General features: G+C 35.6%; 1 protein-coding gene across 4 annotated transcripts in view; it reads left to right on the forward strand.

Moving 5' to 3' along the window:
- Positions 1-21,285, forward strand: part of LOC115224100 (suppressor of fused homolog) — a 59,918-nt gene extending 38,633 nt beyond the window's left edge. Inside the window, exons 3-11 of one of the 4 annotated variants that reach the window (XM_036512852.1) lie at positions 1,005-1,141; positions 2,002-2,153; positions 3,898-3,983; positions 9,717-9,872; positions 12,915-13,009; positions 13,040-13,163; positions 14,904-15,045; positions 18,073-18,141; positions 20,617-21,285. In XM_036512852.1, the coding sequence (XP_036368745.1) occupies positions 1,005-1,141; positions 2,002-2,153; positions 3,898-3,983; positions 9,717-9,872; positions 12,915-13,009; positions 13,040-13,163; positions 14,904-15,045; positions 18,073-18,141; positions 20,617-20,796 (1,141 nt within the window). In that variant the 3' untranslated portion in view covers positions 20,797-21,285. Of the gene's footprint in view, positions 1-613; positions 741-1,004; positions 1,142-2,001; positions 2,154-3,897; positions 3,984-9,716; positions 9,873-12,914; positions 13,164-14,903; positions 15,046-18,072; positions 18,142-20,616 lie in introns of those variants that run through there. The other 3 variants (XM_036512854.1, XM_036512851.1, XM_036512853.1) reach the window with 3 other exon arrangements.
- The last annotated feature ends 311 nt before the right edge of the window (positions 21,286-21,596 follow it).

Consider the following 21,596-nt stretch of genomic DNA (forward strand, 5'->3'; position numbering starts at 1 on the left):
GGGATTAGCTGAGTCAATAATAACTATTTGTCTCTTCCTCTCAATTCATCTATTTCTCTTACCTTATATAATTGCCTTCCTATCTTCACCTATTTGTCTTCCTCTCCCTCTCTGTTTATCTGCCTCTTTTCTTTTATGTATCAATCCCTTTAGTTTAGAGATTGAGAGGTAGAGAAGTAGAGAGAGAGAGAATTGAATGACCAGGCAGAAATAGACTGAAATGTATTGTGAAACAGACACCTTAAGAACTGAGAGAGAGAGAAATAATTTCATCAGTCCTTTACATTGAACTTTTCTAACCAACACTCTGCCATCTAACTGCCTCCTAGTTCTTAATTGATCTCTCTCTCTTTCTCTCTCTCTCTCTCTCTCTCTCTCTCTCTCTCTCTCTCTCTTTCTGTGACTTTCTCCCTCTTCCTCAATATTTATATCTATCTCATATCCTTTTCTTTCCTCTCTAAAATGTGAGATACCTCAGGAGTGCAGTCAGTATATTAACTACGTCTACAGTAGAGTTTCACATACGTCATACAGTAAGTTGAAAAGCATTGATTAAATAAAATTAGCCAAGCAAATTAGAAGGAAAAAATTCCCTTAGGAGTAAGTTTGACGTCTGAGAGCAACCCAGGACAAACAAGGGAGATAACTCTGAAAGATCGGGTGATGGAATTTTGGGATTCTATAAACAATTTTAATCCACATTAATCTGGAAGTTGTTTGAATGATCACAGTTGACCGAAGTGTTTAGATTATTTCTCTCTCTCTCTCTCTCTCTCTCTCTCTCTCTCTCAGTTTTTAAGGTGTCTGTTTCTCAATATTTTTCCATCTATTTATTTCTCTGTTTGTCCAACACTCTGTCATTCTATCCTCACTCTCCCCTCCCTCCCCTTCTCTCTCTCTCCCCTCTCCCCCTCTCTCTCTCTCTCTCCAATTTTGCTTCTGTCTCTGTTTCATCAGTCCTTTACATTAAACTTTTTTCAACCAACTCTCAAACTTTATTTCAGATTTACAGGCCCAGGAAAACTGAGTGGATTTGGATTTGAACTTACTCTCAGGCTGAAGAAGAAAGGCAATGAGAGTAACCCTCCAATGTGGCCTGCTGCACTACTCAATAAGTTGGCAACTTATGTCTTTCAAACAGGTTAGAAAGCCAGACATGAAGTCTCAGTTTCAATCCTTCTCCATTGCATCTTGGGCCAATGTTTCATCAAAGCTTCAGGTCAACCCAAGTCTTGTGATTTAATTTGGGTCGTTGGAAACTGTGCTGAAGTCAGTTGGATAAATTGTACTTGTAATTCAAAGATCTAGCTTTGTCATGATTCATCAGAATGATTCTACTTGAAAATTACATAATAGGAGCACATGCCTCTGGAATATTCAACCATGTTATGCACTATTTCAATGAACAGGCCATCTGGCTGATTCAACAACTGGATGTTCTTGTGTTGAAATCAATGGAAGAGTCCATATACATATGTATACTTGTGTATGTGTGTGTGTGTGTGTGTGAGAGAGAGAGAGAGAAAGTGTGATTGTGTGTGTGTGTGTGTGTGTGTGTGTGTACAAAAGAGTATTATAGATCCATTTCAGCTGATTTTACCAATTGGTTTTGCAGACAAGAAATTGGAAAAAACCCAATCCCAGCACTCATCAGGGAGACTTGTAGGAAGAGTTGGTATGGTGATAGCTCTCAGCTATACATGAATGGTTCTTTTCTCAATATATGTGTGAGTGTGTGTGTGTGTGTGTGTATGTGCATGTATGTGTGCATGTGTGTGTATATGTATTTGTGTATATGTGTGTGTGTACTTATACAGACATAGTTATAAGCATCTTGAATAATCTATATGTATCTGTGTGTGTGTGTGTGTGTGTGTGTGTGTGTGTGTGGTGTGTGTGTGTGTGTGTGTGTGTGTATACCAGTGTATCTAATTATATCTATTGGTATATGTATCTGTGTATATACATATAACATAAATGCATACCCCTATATACATACAGGAAACATTCTAGATGTTGGAGACCATATACCCTGGCACAAATCCATGGATGATAACCCTAGAAGCAAAAGTACCATTCGACACATGTTGATCACTGAAGACCCTGAATTGACTTTGCTTAACACACAATATGGAACCCTAGAATTCCGACAAGTAAGTACCATGCTCTCAATTCAGCTAACACCATTTTAACATTTTCTCATTTGACTTCAACTTATGATAAGAATATTTCTTAGTAAATCACTTTTAACAGTGGAACTCAAATTAGATAAAGCTATAAGTAACAGTATGTAAATCTTAGGTTAAAAGAAATCCTTGGATGGAAAAAGTTGAAGGCTGCTCATTGGATTGACTCTGACATGTTCACAGAAGATGTGAGTTTGTATCCTACAGGTAACCATGAACTTTCTTCATTCAAAGATTCTTTTTCACTCAATCTTTACATGTTGTTATATATGATTTCAAATTTTGGCACAAGTTCAGATGGAGTGGGTAAGTCAATTACATCGACCCCAATCCTCAACTGCTAATTATTTTATTAAGAATGAAAGACAAAGTTGAGCTTGATGGAATTTGAACTCAGAACATTGATATGGATGAAATGCCGCTAAGCATTTTGCCCAACAGGCTAATGATTCTGCCAGCTTGTCGTTTCGTAAATGTTTTTGTATATAACATTATCTATTTTGAGTTCCACCATTAAAAACGATTTATTTTGTATTTCTCAAAGCTGTTGAATTCTTATGATGTTTCTTATAATATTTACATGTCTAATTTTCAGTATTAAAGATGAAGAGGTTAGCCCCATCTGAGGCTGGTATAAACATCTCACATTGCATTAGCTTACAGTATTTAATTTATTTAAGAAATTATTATTGACAGTTATATCTGATTTTTTTATATATATACTAATGTGATCAGGTCACAGTTGCACAACAAAAATTTTAATATAAATTAATGTCTCTTCTATGATGTGATCATTTCTTTTTCAACACAGTCTCAGATGAAAGGCCAAATAAAGGGAATAGATTTTGAAAATTTAGACTCCTACATAGTGTTAGATTGCAATCAGTTCAATATTGTGCATATGCTAGATGCAACACCTGTTGTCAAATTGAAGCAAGCAAAGTTATGTGTCTCACGGGTGTCTTCTGCTAGAATTTGATTAACATTTAGGATACATTAAAAGTATTATGTCAATATAATCGACCTTAATACTTGGTACTTTATTTTATTGACTTCAGCAAGACTCGAAAACATAAAGAAATACTGAAAAGCATTTTGTTTGATGCTCTAATGATTTTGACAATCTGCCAGAGATGATGAACCAACTCAAGGTTCATAAATTCAAACTCACCACAAGCATTTTGCCATAGTTCTTGGCCAAGGTCTTCTTTTAGATAAGCATTTCCTAGAAAATCACTAATACAGGAAGATCTTTAACATACACTCAATTAAACTATCATATAGCTACTGCCCCAGTATGAAGAACATCATCACTGTATACATCACCAGGAGCCCACTCCCAGTTGTAACTGTAGAGACCCTGGAGCTTACCCACTTGACTAGGCATGCTGGATAAACACCATTGTAAATGAGACAGAAGTTACAGCAACACTGCATAGTAAGCTAACCAAAAAGAATAATTATATGTTAGGCAGGAAACAACTTCCTCAATAGAATAATTACAATTTCAGTTAAGCCTGCAGTGTAATTTCCTTTAATCCAGAAGGTAAACAAAATCAAGGAGCTTGGATACAAGGAGTGATCCTCTAACATAGTGGTGAATACTTTATCAGCTTTAACCAACAACCTTTAGGTCTCAGATCAAAAATATACAAACTACACAATGTCTTTTTTCAGTTTACTATACTTATTTTAATGTCTACATCAACAGGTATTGGGTGTGACAGATGATGAAATGAAATCTGCCCAACACTGGCAAGGTGCTGGTATTCTAGAATTGCTCAAAGAATCAAAAGGGTGAATGTCTATTTTACTTCTATATTTTTTAAAAGCTATTGTTGTTGTTATTAATAATGTTGTTGAGTCAAATTCCACCAAGGTCAACTTTGCCATTCATCCTTTCAGGGTTGATAAAATAGGTACCAGTTGAGCACTGGGGTCAATGTAATTGACTGAACCCCTCTCCTGAAATTTTAAATCAGTGCCAAAATTTTAAATCAGTGATGTTGCTGAGTCCCAGATTAATTTCAGTCAAGCAGAACATTGGTCAAAAGCATTCTAGCCATGGTCATCCTGTATTTTTAAGGTTATAAAGGACTGTTGGATTGTTGTGTTGTTATTATGGCTGCATTGTTATCTTGTTTACTGTGACAAAATTGGCACAGTGTATCTAAATCATCCGTCATAATATCGTGGCAGTACCACAACATTGGAGACAGATGTTACAACAGTATTACATTTCTACTTTCGAAAAGTGAAGAATTAAATGAACCAAAAAATTATAGACTCATAACCTACTTAACAACGATGTATAAAATACTAACATCTGTCTTGACTTAATACACCTATAGTTTTTTTAATAGGAAGTGGCATCTTCCCTAATGGGAAAAGAGGATGTAAACATGCGTCCTATGGTTGTAAAGATCAGCTACTCATCAACAAGATGATCTTGGAAGATTGTCACAAACAACACAAGAACTTATCAATAGCCTGGATAGACTATAAAAAAGCTTTTACTATACAAAGCTGGATTGAGAAATGTTGGGGAAATTTATAAATTAGCACCTACTCAGGGAAACTTCTTATCTGTAAGTATGAGATCATGGAGAACCACATTAACTTCGAACAGTGACAATGAATCTTTCAATGCTGGAGATGTAAGAATTTCACGTGACATTTTCCAGGGTGACTCTCTGTCATCACTTCTCTTTTGTCTAGCCTTAATACCTCTTTCGAAAGCGCTTGATGATGTACAATATGACTATAAAATTTGTGATAAAAGTATAAATCACCTCTGTAACATGGATGATTTAAAGCTCTTTGGAAAAAATGACCAACAACTACAGAGCTTACTAACAATTGTTAAACAGTTCAGTGATGACATCAGGATGGAATCTGACCTCAATAAATGTGCAAAAGCTACCTTTATCAGAGGAAAAATGATAGAAACATCCAACGTTAATCTTGACCAACAAAATGTTATAAAGGAATTAGAACCAGCAGAGAGCTACAGATACCTAGGGGTATTTGAAGGTGATGGAATCAAACATTCAATGACGAGGAAAAAGATTGGAACGGAATGTTATTGCAGGGTAAGGGCAATACTCAAGACAGAGCTGAATGCAAGATGTGTTATGAGTCAGGCTGTGTTGTAGGGAAGGATCGGAAGTGAGGGAGTAGGTATGTCCTGTCGGAAGGGGGGGTCTGTGGGTCCCACTGGAAGTGCCACAGTGGACATGCAGCATCAGGGAAGTTGGTGGCAGACATTACATCAGAGCAGATGTGTGAGACTGTACAGCAATGGATAGCACACGTAGACATGGAGTGAACCTTACAGATCAAGACAGTACGTGGATGTTGAAAGTGACCCTTTCTCCAGACCAACAGGTAAGACTACCATAATTCTCTCTTCGCTTCTGACTTTTTCTTCCTTCACATCACACAAGAAACAAGATCAAAGCAATCAATACTTTAGCCATACCGGTTGTGACTCACAGTTTCAATATTATTAACTGGTCAATTACTGAAATCTGTAATCTTGAAAATATGAAAACTGTTGACAATGCATAGAATGCACCACTCTAAGGTAGATTTAGAACAACTTTACCTGCCATGAGAAGATGGTAGCCATGGACTTTTACAACTGGAATTAACAATGAAGATTGCCACAATTGGCCTAAACACCTACTTGAATAACTCTGAAGACTGGATGTTAAAACTTGTCTTAAAGCATGAAAACAAGAAAACTAATGCTTTGTCAGACATTCTCTCAAACAATACTTTGTGCAAAACCAAATATATGGCACCCTAGTCATAATACTAATTTGATCTTCTAACTACTCGTCTCTTGAGGTTTCTGGGCGAGACTTAGAGTCAATTTGAACAAAACAGGCAAAGAAATATCTAAGTGAATTCCAATACAACTAATTCCAGAACTAGATGTACTGGAAACAAGTGCAGAAAAGGCTAAGCATATGAAAACCTGTGCTAAAACTACTGCCTTAAATATTCTTACTGATAAAAGGCAAGAAAATCCTCTCGATGACAAATACCCAAAGAGAGCTAACAATGCCGATGTTGACAAGAGTATAAATCATCTCTTTTACATCAATGGTTAGTGTCTTCTGGATTCAAACCAGAGACAGAAGGATTTATCATAGCAGCCCAAGATCAATGCCTACCTACAAGAAGTTACCAGGTCAACATCTTAAAGAACAGCAGTAGCCCAACATGTTATGTATGTAAACAACAAAATAAAACCATTGATCATGTTGTCTCCATGTGCAGTCTTCTTGCGCCTACAGAGTATCTCAACAGCCATGATAGAGCAACACAATATATTCACTGGGTAATTTACAAAGACCTGGACCTGTCCCATAACAAAAACCGATTGTGAACACAAACCACTGCCAGTGCTTGAAAATGATCACATCTCACTCCTTTGGAACTTTACCATTCAAACTGACAGAAAGATAGATGCAAATAAGCCAGATATTATATTGAAGGACTTCAGAGAAAAACCATGCCTCCTCATCGGTATAACTGTCCCAATCAACATAAATGTATCTGTCAAGACCTGCCAAAAACTGAGCAAGTATAAAGATCTTGAAATAGATATTGGCAAAAGGTGGAACCTCAAGACTAAAACAATACCTGTTGTCATAGGTGCCCTAAGAATGATATCAAAAGGGGCTGATTGCTACCTAGCTCAGATACAGGGAAATCCCAAAATGGAAGAAATTCAAAAATAGCGCTCATGTAAACTGCCCATATCCTGTGTAAAATATTGTCTATGTAATCCTCAAAATATTTTAATCCATAAACTGTTACAACACTTTTAAATATAAATAATAGCAAACACCTTTTACTCTCATCTTAACATCAGACTATCATCTTAGAATCAAATTTTAAAACAAACTTCTAATTTATTGATGCTTTGTCAGACATTCTCTAAAACAATACTCTGTGCAAAACCAAATATATGGCACCCTAGTCATAATACTAATTTGATCTTCTAACTACTCGTCTCTTGAGGTTTCTTGGAGTCAACTTGAACAAATACAAAGTAAAAACCAAACATATAATAATAATAATAATAATTATTATTATTATTATTATTATTATTATTATTATATTTTATTATTATTATATGTTATATAATAATAATAATATTAATAATAATAATAATAATAATAATGATAATAATGATAATAATAATAATAATAATAATAATTTGAAATAGGAAGAATTTAGAGCATACGAACAGTAAAGGTCATGCCTATAATAATTGGTGTGTTTGGAACAGTAAGCAAAGATATAGACAAATGGCTGAAGGAAATTAGAATTGAATGTTCAGTAGAGCTCATAGAGAATGTTTGTCTCTTAAAGACAGCAAGGATTATCAGTAGGATTCTAAGCACTTGAAAGGCTGCTGAAAACTTGTAGATACCTATAATTACAGGTAGTAACCTGCTACCCACATAATTCCTACCAGGAATAAGACCAAACCTGAGTCAAGCCAAAATAATAATAATAAATAATAATAATAATAATAATAATGATAATAATAATAATAATAATATAATAATAATAATTTGAAATAGGAAGAATTTAGAGCATACGAACAGTAAAGGTCATGCCTATAATAATTGGTGTGTTTGGAACAGTAAGCAAAGATATAGACAAATGGCTGAAGGAAATTAGAATTGAATGTTCAGTAGAGCTCATAGAGAATGTTTGTCTCTTAAAGACAGCAAGGATTATCAGTAGGATTCTAAGCACTTGAAAGGCTGCTGAAAACTTGTAGATACCTATAATTACAGGTAGTAACCTGCTACCCACATAATTCCTACCAGGAATAAGACCAAACCTGAGTCAAGCCAAAATAATAATAATAATAATAATAATAATAATAATAATAATGATAATAATAATAATAATAATGTAATTACCTCCTCTCCTATGTTCAGAAAATATCCAGTTTTTTTTCTCAGGCACACACACACACACATAGAATACATATGTGTGTTCAGCTGTCAAGGACTATTTAATCAAGCCTCATGATTGCACACGTCACTCATTAGACCAGTCTGCAGAAACAATGTCTTTGGCTTCATGGGCAGGAACTGTGGGCAACACTGGGAGATTAGATGGCATTTTCTTTTCTGCCCTGCCTGCATTGCTCAGCCGCAGTCATTCTGTTGGTTTCACATGTCCTGTGGCTATTGCAAATTCCTCTTCCCCATTCTCTTCTATCCAACACTGCCACTCTCATTCCTTATAGTTTATGTTGAAGGCCTTCAGTGAAGCTTTCTGTATGTTTTCATAGAGCTTTTTCTGATTTCTTTGGGAGTGTTTAACATGCTAGAGTTCATCATAGAACAGTTTCTTTGAAAGCCAGCAGTCTAACATGTAAAATATGTGACCTGCACAGCACTTTTCCATGCTTGCATAATGGGTCAGACAGTATTTTGTTGGGGAAGATTTTCTACAACCAGATGCTCTTCCTGTTGCTAACCCTCAACTATTTCCAAGTAAGGCAAAATTTCCCCAAGTCCAAACATGCTTTTCATTGAAGACTAGAAATGAACATCATTGCTGTATGACAATGATGCTTATTTTCAACAACCATATGACAAAAGCACACTTACACACTCACATACACACATATGCATGCACGCACAGACACATGCAGGCACGTATATATACATGTGTGTGTGTGTCTATATATATATATATATATATATATCCAATGGGTTTCATCCAGTTGCCATCTACTAAATACACTCACAAGGCTTTAGTTTACTCAAGGCTTTAGTAGATGACACCTGCCTAAGGCACTACCCATATTGTTGGATATAGTAGTCAGTTCTTCCCAAAATTACACAGTCAATAATATAATCCTTGATATTACAGAAACATGATAATCATGGCAGGAATTCTTTTGATCATGGGTCTACTCAGTCAGAGATGACCTGGGGCTAAACAACAATACAAGAACAAATACAAAAACACATATGCAAATACATATGTAGAATGACACACTTGTACATAGATACAGGCTGAAATACTTACGCATAGATACAGGCCTGGCTGTGCAGTAAGAAGTTTGCTTCTTGATAACATGGTTTCAGGGTTCAGTCCTACTTTGGACAAGTGTCTTCGACAATAGCCTTAGGCTGATCAAAGCTTTGTGAGTGGATTTGGTAGAGAGAAATGAATGAAGCCCATTATATATACATATATATACATATATATATATATATATATATATATATATATATATATATATACGTGTGTGTGTGTGTGCTTATCTAGACATTCATTTCCAATATTCCATGGAAACATGTCTAGACATGGGGAAATATTATCTTACTGGAAACAGGTAATGACAGGTGACAGGAGGTGTGTCTGGTCATAGAAAATCTGCCCCCATAAAGACTATCTGATCCATGCAAACTAAGAAAAGTGGATGTGAAAAAAAAAAGCATTGGCATTAATTGTCTTGTAACCCAACCATTTCCTTTTCAGAGTTGGATCATACTTCATCACAGATCTGGATCGAGAAAAATCATTATTTGAAGAAAATCCTGATTTAATAAAATTTGTCTCAGAAGGAATTAAAAATGATGGATCAAACTTAGGACATGTAACAGCAGTCTGTTGTTGGGCAGAAATCATCAAAAGGTTCGTTTGAAGCAGATTCTCTTTTGATATTTGCATGTATGCTCTGTGTGTGTGTGTGTGTGTGTGTGTGTGTGTGTGTGTGTGTGTGTGTGTGTGTGTGTGTGTGTGTGTGTGTGTGTGTGTGTGTGTGTGTGCTTTTATGCATTGTTTGTATGTGTGTTTAAAATTATTGTTGCAGTTCCCATCCTATTTTTACTTCAGTAAACCCACTCAGCCCAACTTCTGAAGATCTTTATCACAAACAAAGCCTGCTGAACGCATGATGTATGATAAGACTTCACATCCACATGTTTGGAAAATATACCTCACATCTGTAGTTGACAGATGCAGTCCCTATTGTAGCCACTCAACCTGCAAGAAAAAGCAGCCAAATCTTCCTCAAATAACATGCTACCATCTTTAAAAAGTAATTTAGCACAACAACCATATAGGAAGTGTTATCCTAAACATGCAAATGAAAAGGGGCATAGGGCTATAATCATAGGTCAAGTCTATTTGATCAGGACTGATATGGGGGCAAAAGCAGTTTGACATCAAAATTCATTATTTGATCATAGGATTGACAATAATCAAGTCATGTTTATTAATTAATCAATTTATTTGTTTTTAAGGCCTAGTCAGAAGAGGAAGGGCAATATCCTTAACTATTTTCAGAGCCTTCGTGATTGGTGGGGGAATAATGAAGGGAGAATATTATTCACTGACAGAAGAACCTGCTAAAGGTATCCAAGGGCCAGTGATGGTGTTAAATCAGGTGGTATATTTGGTCTACACTGAGTGATGTAACAAGAGTTCGTGCTGCATGGGGATGGGCCTTGAGTTTAATCCCACTCCCACCCACCCTACACACACACACACACCCATTGATAAAAATAAAGCAACTAAGTTGTCTGGCCACATGTGGGATCTGAACAGCAACTGTACACCACATACAAGCAGAGAAACATAGAGAAATCTATATCATATATAAATCGACCAAAGAGATGCAAGTTATATGTAGCTGAAAAATCACTCATTCTTTTTATGTCCAAGAATTCCACCACACTACTTATATATATATATATATATATTGAAAGAGAGAGAGAGAAATAGAAAGAGTAACTATTCTTTATATATAGTAACACATAAACACATATAAAAACATAAACATGTGTGTATATATATATAACTATTGTTTATATAAACACATAAATATATGTACACATAAACGTGTGTGTTCATATATATCTATGTATGTATATGTATGTGTGTGTCTATGTGTAATATTATGTAATGTAATATAAATATCATATAAAGCTGTGTATATTTATATTTAACTTGTCAAAAGATGTTTTATTCAGTAATTGTCTCCAAGAAAATATTTTCCTTATTCCTATGTCTGACAGTCTGATGACTCAATTTGTTTTTGCACACATAGTCTTTGAGGATTATATTTTCTCAGATAATTTCCTCAATGAATGATTTTCTATGTTTGTATGAATGCAAGTGTGTTAAAAATAAAGGTACACAACTTTATTTTAAATATCACTGCCTAGTGTGCTAATTGTTAATTAATTCCTGCTCAACGAAGCTTTGCACATGCCAGCAAATGTATTTTTGCTGATGGCTTTAGTATATATTTGATTTATGCAAAGGCTGTTCTAATTTGCTGTGAAGAACCATTCTGACTTGTTGCAATAATTGTTGAAAAACACCAAACGCTATTTCAAGGCACCACCCCTCAGTGGAATACTGAATGTGTTTCTTGCTTGTTAGGAAATCATCAGTGAATACAGCCTTTATGCAGATCAAATGTCCCAAACATATTTGAATTGATCTAAATGTTTATTTGCAACACTGCTTTCATGCACTCATTACAGTACATTTCTTATTACTTATAATTTATATACAGATAAGTATTGGTGCTTCTAATTAATACACATACACACATACATATATGTGTGCGTGTGTGTGGTTCAAATGTACAAAAACAAAAGACAGAAACAAGTAAAGGAACAACAAACAAGGTGTATCAAGAAAAATGGAAAAGTCTTTGACATTTCAAGCCTATGCTCTTCAACAGAAAGGAATGGGGAAAGAAAACAGAGAGAGAAAAAAATACAGTTCAAGAAAAACGTCTGGATTAACAGTTTTGCATGCCAATATATACGTATGTGCATGTGTGTGTGTGTGTGTGTGTGTGTGTGCATGTGTGTGTGTGCATACGCGTATGTGTGCAAATGTGCGTGTGCATGCACACGCACATGTGTGTCTGTGTTTATATACATACATATAGATAGATAGATAGAGATAGATAGATAGATAGATAGATAGATAGATAGATAGATAGATAGATAGATAGATAGATAGATAGATAGGCAGACCAACAGACAGACAGATGAATAAAGACTGATAAAATAATCATGAAACAAATAAAAAAAAAAGACATGACTAGCAAAAATCCTTGCAGCCCATGCCTCACTTTAGCCAGAGTCTAATGACTGGAAACAGCAAGAGAATAAAAATAATTCTTTGGCAAAGAAAGTCATGTACATATGTGTGTATGTCTCAGTGTGTGTTTATATGTTTATAGTCATGTATATGGCTGTGTGATTGTTTAAGTATTTTTGTATATATATATGTCTCTCCAACACATTAAAACTTTGCAGTACATAGAATGGTGGGTGAGATGTGTTGTTGTTGTTGTTGATGCTGCTGTTACTGCTGCTACTACAGCTGCTGCTCCCACTCCTTCAGTCAACTCTCATTCAGCAGACCTTCCAGCAGTGGCCACTTAGCCTTTATCCTATAAGTTGGAAAACCCAGGGATGCATTTTCCAACATGTCCTTTTATAAGATTGTGGGGTGTGATTTGAAGGAAATTTGACTGCTGTTTCTGGTATGTTGAGTGACCACACCAAGGCTCATTTGTTAGTTCAAGTGGTTGTGAGTGAGAAGTAATAGCAAGTAACAGGTAATATTTGGTGATTGTAATAAGTAGGTAGATTACTGAAATCAAAGAAAGAAATATTCTAAGAAATTATTTTTGATTCAATGTAACAGGGAAGAAGATTCTTGTGATGAGAATAAAGCTGCAAAGAATATGAAGGAAGAATGTGAAACCAAATTGACACGCAAGAAAGGAGATGGTGAAGAAGAAGAACAAGAAGAAGAAAAAGAAGAAGAACAAGAACAAGAAGAAGAGGGGGAGGAAGAGGAGAACAAAGAAACGAGTGAACCAATTCAAGTAATTAAGGAAGTACAACTTATGTTTGATGTTGAAGCTGCAGAACTTCTACCAATTGTTGTAAAGTAAGTATAAAACATTGGAGTTCTGATAGAGACCCACCACCACCACAACCACCACCACCACCACCACCACCACCACAACTACTACCACCACTCATTTGAATCATTCTCACCCATAATTTTCATCATCGAGATGGAACAGGTGTTTTTTGGTATTTGGGGCTTGACTTCTTTTTTTGGCAGAATGTTCCAAAAAAATAGTTCTCATCCAGATAGTTTTCAAAAGGGGTCCCAAAATGCATTGCAACATTTTAAAATATAATTTAAGACTTTACAAAATCTATATTAATACTTGAGTGCCTCGTATCATCATCATTCAACATCTGTTTTCCATGCTGGCATAGATTGAACAGTTTGATCAGAGCTAACAAGCAGTAGAGCTGCACCAGGTTCCACTCTGATTTGGCTTGGCTTCTGCAGCCGGATGACTTTCCTAACACCAGTCACTTTACAGAGTCTGCTGGGTGCTTTTTATGTGGCACCAGTAAGGGTGCTTTTACATGACACTGGCACAAGTCCTATTACATGGCGCTGGAATAGGAGCTTTTTATGTGATGCTAGCACAGAGCTTTCACAGGCCAATCCTCCTCAGAAAGAGGAGCAGCATTCTGCTGTGGAGGATGGGTCTTCTTGAGTACAGACAGGTCTTCTTGAGTACAGGACAGGTCTTCTTGAGTAATATGATGATGATGATCATCATGATCATCATTTAACATCCATCTTCCATGCATTCAGGGGTTGAACAGTTGACAGGAGCCAGCCAGATAGAAATGTGTCTGTTTTGGTAGGGTTTTTACAGCTGGATGCCCTTCCTAACACCAACCACTCTGCAGAGTGGACTCAGTTCTTTTTATGTGGCACCAGCACAGATAAGGTTAGTTTGGGTATGATTTTTACAGCTGGATGCCCTTCCAAATGCCAACCACTTTACAGTGTGTACTGGATGCTTTTTGCATGGCACCAGCAAACCAAGTAAACTATAATAGTTTTCTGCTTATTTTCCTAAATTTTGAACTTTAAAATATAGTTTTAGGAAGTTTTATGTAAAGTGCACTAGTAATAATTAACTGTCAAGTGCACCAACAGCTCTTAATTATACATGTAAAGTGCATCTGTAATTTTTAAATATTCATGTGAAGTGCATTATATAACAAAGAAGCAAGCTTCTAAAACCATCCAGCCATACCCATCATGACAGAAGTAGCGTTCTGCTGACAGAAATATACAAGTTTGTATTTATGTTGAAATTAGTGTAGAATCTTTATCTTTTATTTGTTTCAATCATCAGATTATGGCTAAGCTGGTGCATCACCTTGAAAGAATTATTTGAACAAATTGACTCTAGTACTTATATTTTAAGTCTGGCACTTATTCTGTCAGTCTCTTTTGCTGATATAAGTTACAAGGCCATAAACAAACCAACACCAGTTGTCAAACAGTAGGTGGAGAACAACATAAACTCAAAGACATACACAACATGTGAATATATGACAGGTTTCCACACAGTTTCCATCTACCAAATTTACTCACAAGGCATTGGTCAACCCAGAGCAACAGTAGAAGACATCTGTGCAAGATGCCATGCAGCAGGATTGAACCTGAAAACCAGTGGTTGCAAAGCGAGCTTCTTAACCACACAGCTACCCTTATACCTTTGTGTTATTTTGCTGAAGTTTTTTTATATAATTTGGTTCTAACTAAATTTCACTATTTTATATTTGCTTTTTCTCATCTTTATCACAGGGGTCGTTTGAAAAAGGGCCGATTTTTTGTTTTCCATAGTGGTGATGAACATGTCATACACTTGGTGCCATCACTCTCTTCACAAGAACATATTTTTGTCTCCGAGGAGGAACCAATTAAGGCTGAGGGAGCTTACCTTCAGGTAAGAACTCAACACAGGTTCAGTCTACTTCAGCTTTTCTTTAGTGAACACATAATCACTCTACTGCACAGTAAATGCCTTTGTAGTACAGTAAAAGGTAGTAGGAGTTAGTGAACACATGTGTGTTATATAGACATGTCCAGTAAATCTACAATCTGCTGTCTTCAATCAGATACAGATAATTCAATCTTCAATATGCTATATTCAGAATTGAGGCATAATTAGTAGAGCAGCAATCAGCAATGTCTTTTTGTAAAGATCCACTTTTGGCTGTATTTTTTTCACATTTACCACTGACCCTCATGTATATTACATCACATTTCACATACAGAAATACTTCAACATATCTCCACCCACTTCATTTATACCACTAGCAATGCTGACTCACTAGAAGTAGTTGATAGCTTTACTTATTTAAAAGTAATTAGCAACGGAAATGGTTGCTCTGAAAGTATAGCAATCAAGATAAGAACAGTTTGGAGAAAGTTCAGGGAGCTGCTACCACTACTGACAGCAGAAGTCTTTTCCTTTAAAGTGAAAGGCAGATTGTATGATGCCTGTGCTAGAACTACAATGCTGCATGGTTGTGAGACATGGGACCCAGAAGATTGGAAAGAAATCAAGTGAGCATGCTCTATTGGATGTGTAATATAAGTGTACATAAAAATACACAGCCTAATTGTGCTGAGGGAAAAACTGGATATAAAAAGAATCAGATGAAGTGTGCAAAAGAAAAGGTTGCACTGATATAGACAGGTGGTATGCATGTTTGCAAAAATTAAACAAATTATGACACAAGAGACTCTCTAAAAGCCATCAAATGCTTGATGGTTTCAATTACATTAAATTTGAATAATTTTTTGAAAAGGTCAGAGATCCACAGAGAACTCCTTAATGGCTAGCTTGTAGGCTGTGGACTACATGTTGCCAACCTCTTCAGTAGAGCATATGATCAATAACTTGCAGGTAGTAGGAGTTATTGATCATATGCTCTACTGAAGAGGTTGGCAACATGTAGTCCACAGCCTACAAGCTAGCCATTAAGGAGTTCTCTGTGGATCTCTGACCTTTTCAAAAAATTATTCAAATTTAATGTAATTGAAACCATCAAGCATTTGATGGCTTTTAGAGAGTCTCTTGTGTCATAATTTGTTTAATTTTTATGTTCTGAGTTCAAATCCTGCTGTAGTCAACTTCACCTTATATTCTTCAAAGGTCAGTACTCTGAGTACCGGTCAAATATTGGGTTGATTTATCCAACTTCTTGTTTCTTCCAAAATGTGTAGCTGTGTGCCAATTCTAGAAATCAACATACTTTGTTCAGGGTGATATGATAATCATGTTACAAGGTTATAACCAATTCAAATATGTTTGGGACATGTTTTGATCTCATATGAAAGCCATTCACTGTATTTTGTCATGGAGAAAACTTCTCATTGTAGTCAAATGGTATAAATATACCAAAATAGCTCACAGCACCACCTCCCAAGACCGAGATACAAGCATTTCAGAGTGGTTAATCATGTAATATGTACTTTTGTTAAATAAATACAAATTCAGTGTAAACACACACATATACATACATGCACACACACACACACACACACACACACATGTAAACAATTTAAAATTGTATACACACAATCTTTTTCTCTTATTGCTTAATAATGAGGAAGTGCAGCACCCATGAACTTTTTCAGGGTCTCTGAGATTGGTGAGAAGGAGGGAGAAAGGTTTACAGCATACTGGTACCTAAGAGCCAGGTGCTGATGTTAAAATGACCCAAGTGGTCTATGGCAGGATTTGAACTCAAAACATAAAAAGCTGAAAAAATACTGCAAAGCATCCTATCTCACACTTTAACAATTCTGTTCACCCACCACTCCAGACATTTTATTTATCAACCCAAAAAGGATGACAGGAATTGAACTCAGAATGCCAGAGGCCAGAATAAATTTCATTTAATGCACTAATGTTTCTGCCAATTTATTGTTAAGCACTGATCAGCCTTTATTATCCTGATCTATAATTAAAGGCTTTGCAACTCTGTCAATCAGATCTTATCTAAGAGTGAAAGTGCATGGCTGTGTTTAGAGCATTAGACTCACAATCATGAGGTAGTGAATTCAACTTCTGGATCGGGCTGTGTGTTGTGTTCTTGAGCAAGACACTTTAATTCACATTGCTCTGTCTATTCAGGTGTAGGAATGAGTTGTGACATCACTGGTGCCAAGCTGTATCGGCCTTCACCTTTCTCTTGGATAAAATTGGTGGAATGAAGAGGCGAGGCTGGTATGCATGGGCAGCTGCTGGTCTTGCATAAACAACATTGCCCTGACTTCTAACTTTCAAGATGCAACCCCATGGTCATTCATGACTGAAGGGGGTCTTTACCCTTTTTTATTTATCTAAGACTACATTGGCTAATATATCCTTCCTTTTTTAAGATGGTAGAGAGAATTTAGCTGCTCTTTGAGTTACTGTACAGAGGCCCCTTCATTGGCTCACCTGTAGGAAGTTGCTTATACAGACGTGTAATGTACCACAAGTCAATGATGGTGGCTGGCAAAAGCAGAGGCAAACTAATGATAACTTAAGAAGTTGTGGTAATATCATTAAAAAACAAAACATTAAGCTACAATAAATATATACCTTCAAGTAGATGGCCCTGCTCAATCTCTAGAAAAGATGTAGGTAGAAACTCCATAAGATATACCTGGTGTAAGCTATGGACACATAAGAGGTGCAGAAATATCAAAGGAATGTTAACCTGATCCAGGAATCGAATTCACTACCTCATGATTGTGAGTCTAATGCTCTAAACACTGAGCCATGCACTTTCACTCTTAGATAAGATCTGATTGATAGAATTGGAAAACCTTTAATTATAGATCAGAATAATAAAGGCTGATCAGTGCTTAACAAGCACAAAAAAAAATATTTCTTAAAAGATGATGGTGACAACAATGACACTGTCTAATGATTGTGGAAATAATTTTGTAGTAATTATTTATTTTATTTTTCCAGATTTATTGTCCACAAAATCTTATTGAGAAAATGGAAGAAGAAGTGGAGATATTTGAACATTTAGATGAGGTAACTTTACACACAACTTATCTATTACAAAAACTTTTCCTTGTTTAGTTTATAGGAGTAGTTCATAACTTTTATATAAGGAAGGACTACAAAATATAGTCAATGCAGAGCTTGAGGTAGTCAACATAATATAGGCGATGAGAGAAGAGATAAATGAGTGTCTTTTGGATTCAAGTGGATGTAGAATAAGATAAGGTAACTTCTAGGAGCAGAGATAACAGTAGTAATGCCAAACAGGGCAGAGTGAAGTAGATCAGGAGTTGGAGTGTGTTAGTGAGCAATTCCACACCAATCAAATAGGTGGCTTTTTAAAACAATTTTGATGTAGTCTAGGGTAGTGATTCTCAAGTACCCCCATGCACCAAAATATAGTAAAATCCCACACTTTTTTTTACTGAAGAAATACACAAAATAGAGTTTCTTTCCCTACAATCTTTCTTGTGCCAAGGTAATGGATAAGTTTAAAAAATTTAAAGCCATCTTAATATTATTAAACAAGGCAGTTTGCCTGACTCTCAGATTCCTCTTAGGTCCCCCTCCACTCCTTTAAAGAACACTAGTCTAGAAATATTTGCATGTTTAGTAACAGTAGCACCAATCCTGATACTCCTGATTGAAAGCAGCATTCTGTTCTGGGTGGGTGTCTCTTGAATTTTATCAAAGGTTAGTGACATTTGGGAGCTGAAGAGGAAGGTTAATTTTTGTGATGGTATTTTTACTATGTTAAGTGTCAGATTTGCCAGAAGAGTTCACCATTTGGTTCCTCTCTTAAAAAACTAGTTTACTCCAATTCAATAATCACCATAATCATGTATAATTTTCACATACTTATCATTGAATCATAAGTCACACTAACATAGAGAACTGGACAAAATGCTCTCATCATCATCATCATTATCAACATTTAATTTCTATTTTCCATGCTAGCATGGGTTGGATGGCTTCACAGGAACTGGAAAGTCAGGGGCCACACCAGATTCCATAGTCTGTTTGGCTCGGTTTTATGGCTGGATACCCTTCCTAATGCCAACCATTTTACAGAATGTACTCGGCACTTTATACATGGCACCATCACCAGTGTTTTGGTGATATAATTTGTGGTATTTAATTTTGTTCATTTACATGCCATGTCCAAATCTTGATGAGATTAACTGCATTTTGTCCTTTCAATTTTGTTAAAATAAAGTACCAGTCAAGTCTTCCTTTTCATTCTTTTGATAAAATAAGTACCAGTTGATCACTGTATTTCTCTCAACTAACCTCTTCCCACAAATTTCTGGCCTTGTGCCAAAATGTAAAACCATTGTAGTTATTATAAGTGGTGTTAGTATTGTTGTTAGTATCAAAGGACAAAATCAGTTGAGTGTTGGACTAAATTTTTGCCAATATTTAGTTTTTATATCTTAATTCACCAAACTATCAAGTTATTGGCATCAGATCTTCAGCAAATATTAAATTGAGACAGACTGCAGTCACATCTATAATTACACTATTTTGATAAAATTTTCATTTTAATATGAAAACTTTAGTAAAGGCAAGTGTCAGGGATGTGAGTATTTAAAAAAAGGGGTTAAGCAAGACTTCATCACAGAATTATAAAGATTAGGTCGTTACCCATTGCAATACTGCCAGTAAAAATATTTGTTAATCATGCATGTACCTTCATAAATTTTTCAAAATGAAAGTCTTTTCTTACAAGTCTGTGTTGTCTATAAATTGAAAGACACAGAAACACACACAATCAAAAATAATAACTATATATATATAATGTATATACATATAGCCTTTCTGAAGTGTGAAGTGTGCTGCATTGTGTTGACAGACTTGCACTTAAAATTCCCACATTTTAAATCAAAATTCGTCAGTTACTGTGGTGATAACACTACCTATCTATCTAGCTATTTTTCACACACTCTCTCACTGTATTTCTCCTTCAACAAATTTTTCCTCCCCTTCTTTTACAAACATGACATATATTTTGATTCCTCCTCTTCTTTTCCTCCTTCTAATAGATTTTGTGGCAGACAGAGATCCATTTCTCTCAATCTGACACCACAACATTTTAGAAACTGCTGTATTTTAGAATACAGCAAGAAACTGCAAGTATAATACTATCTTGAAAATAATGCAACCATGTTTTTGTACCTAAAAATCAGTAATACATGCATTTTATCCTCTCCTTTTTTTATACAATGCACCCCAACATTTTTACTCCAATGTTTTGTATTAAATTTCATGCATCAAATAAATTCAATACAATCCAATGGTAGACAGTTAGTAAAAGTGGACTTAATTAAGAGTTAGATCAAATGACAAGATTGATAAGAATAGAAAGCAATGATATATAACTTTTGCCTCTCACCATGACCATCCTTCTAAGCAATGTGAATGTAAAGAATGATGGTGGTGGTGGTGGTCAGAACTTCTATTCTAAAATTTTTAAAATATTTTTTTCTCTCTCTGTCTCTCCATTAGGGTATGCCAGAACTTCCAATAGTATTTCAGTTTAAGAATCCCAACATTTTTATCACCATAACAGACTGCATTGAAACAGTGAAGGAAGATGGAGTTGAAAAAGAACCAGAAGAACAGCAACAACAGAAAGAAGAAGACAAACCCAACAATGAAATGTCAAGACAAACAGAAGACTGTTAGAGAATTAAGTTGGTTGATGCAAGAAACACTAAACACTATTGATGTTATCATTAAATAGATACAATGTTTGCATAATGTTCTAGATGAAATGAGTTTGCAAATTTAGACATATGTATAGTGTCTGAAACATTTTTCACAGCTGGACACCTATCCTTCCTACTGGAGGCCAATTGACCTCCATAAGTGGGGGACCTGCTGTTGTCAACCAGGTAAACTGAAGCAAGTAGAGTTATGTACCTTTGTCTAGTTACTGGTACAATGTTAATTCTAGCTCGTTCCTTATTCCATTACTAAATTATTCCCTTGCTATTTAGACAAAGAGGCTAAGTGTATAAGATATTGGAGTATCAATCCATAGCTGCAAATCCATATAAACATTCAGGTCTCTGAAGCAGAGCCCTTTGACTTTATACATGTCAATTTAGCAAACTGTGAAGTTAATGGCATCAAGTCAGAGAATATTAAATTGTTCTGTTTAAAGCTAAAAAATGTCTTCTTCAAAATCCAGTTGACACAAGATGGGCTTCATACAGCATTAACATTTCTTTTAAACTCTTTCATCAGTTTTGTGCAATTACACTGCCTTGTATCAAGATCATAACATAGCACTTGTCATTCTACAAACTAATGGCTTTTATTGCCGCATTGCAAGAGTTTGTAGGGGACACATACACATTAGTCATTCTTCTTCAACCACAATATTCATGTATCAGTTATTCTCAACTCCAAATAGATCAACCGCAATTTCATATTGCAAGTTTTAGACCACTACACAAGAAAGTTGGTGACTTTTGTATCAT

Source organism: Octopus sinensis, linkage group LG24, assembly GCF_006345805.1.
Source record: "Octopus sinensis linkage group LG24, ASM634580v1, whole genome shotgun sequence".
Classification (NCBI taxonomy): domain Eukaryota; kingdom Metazoa; phylum Mollusca; class Cephalopoda; order Octopoda; family Octopodidae; genus Octopus; species Octopus sinensis.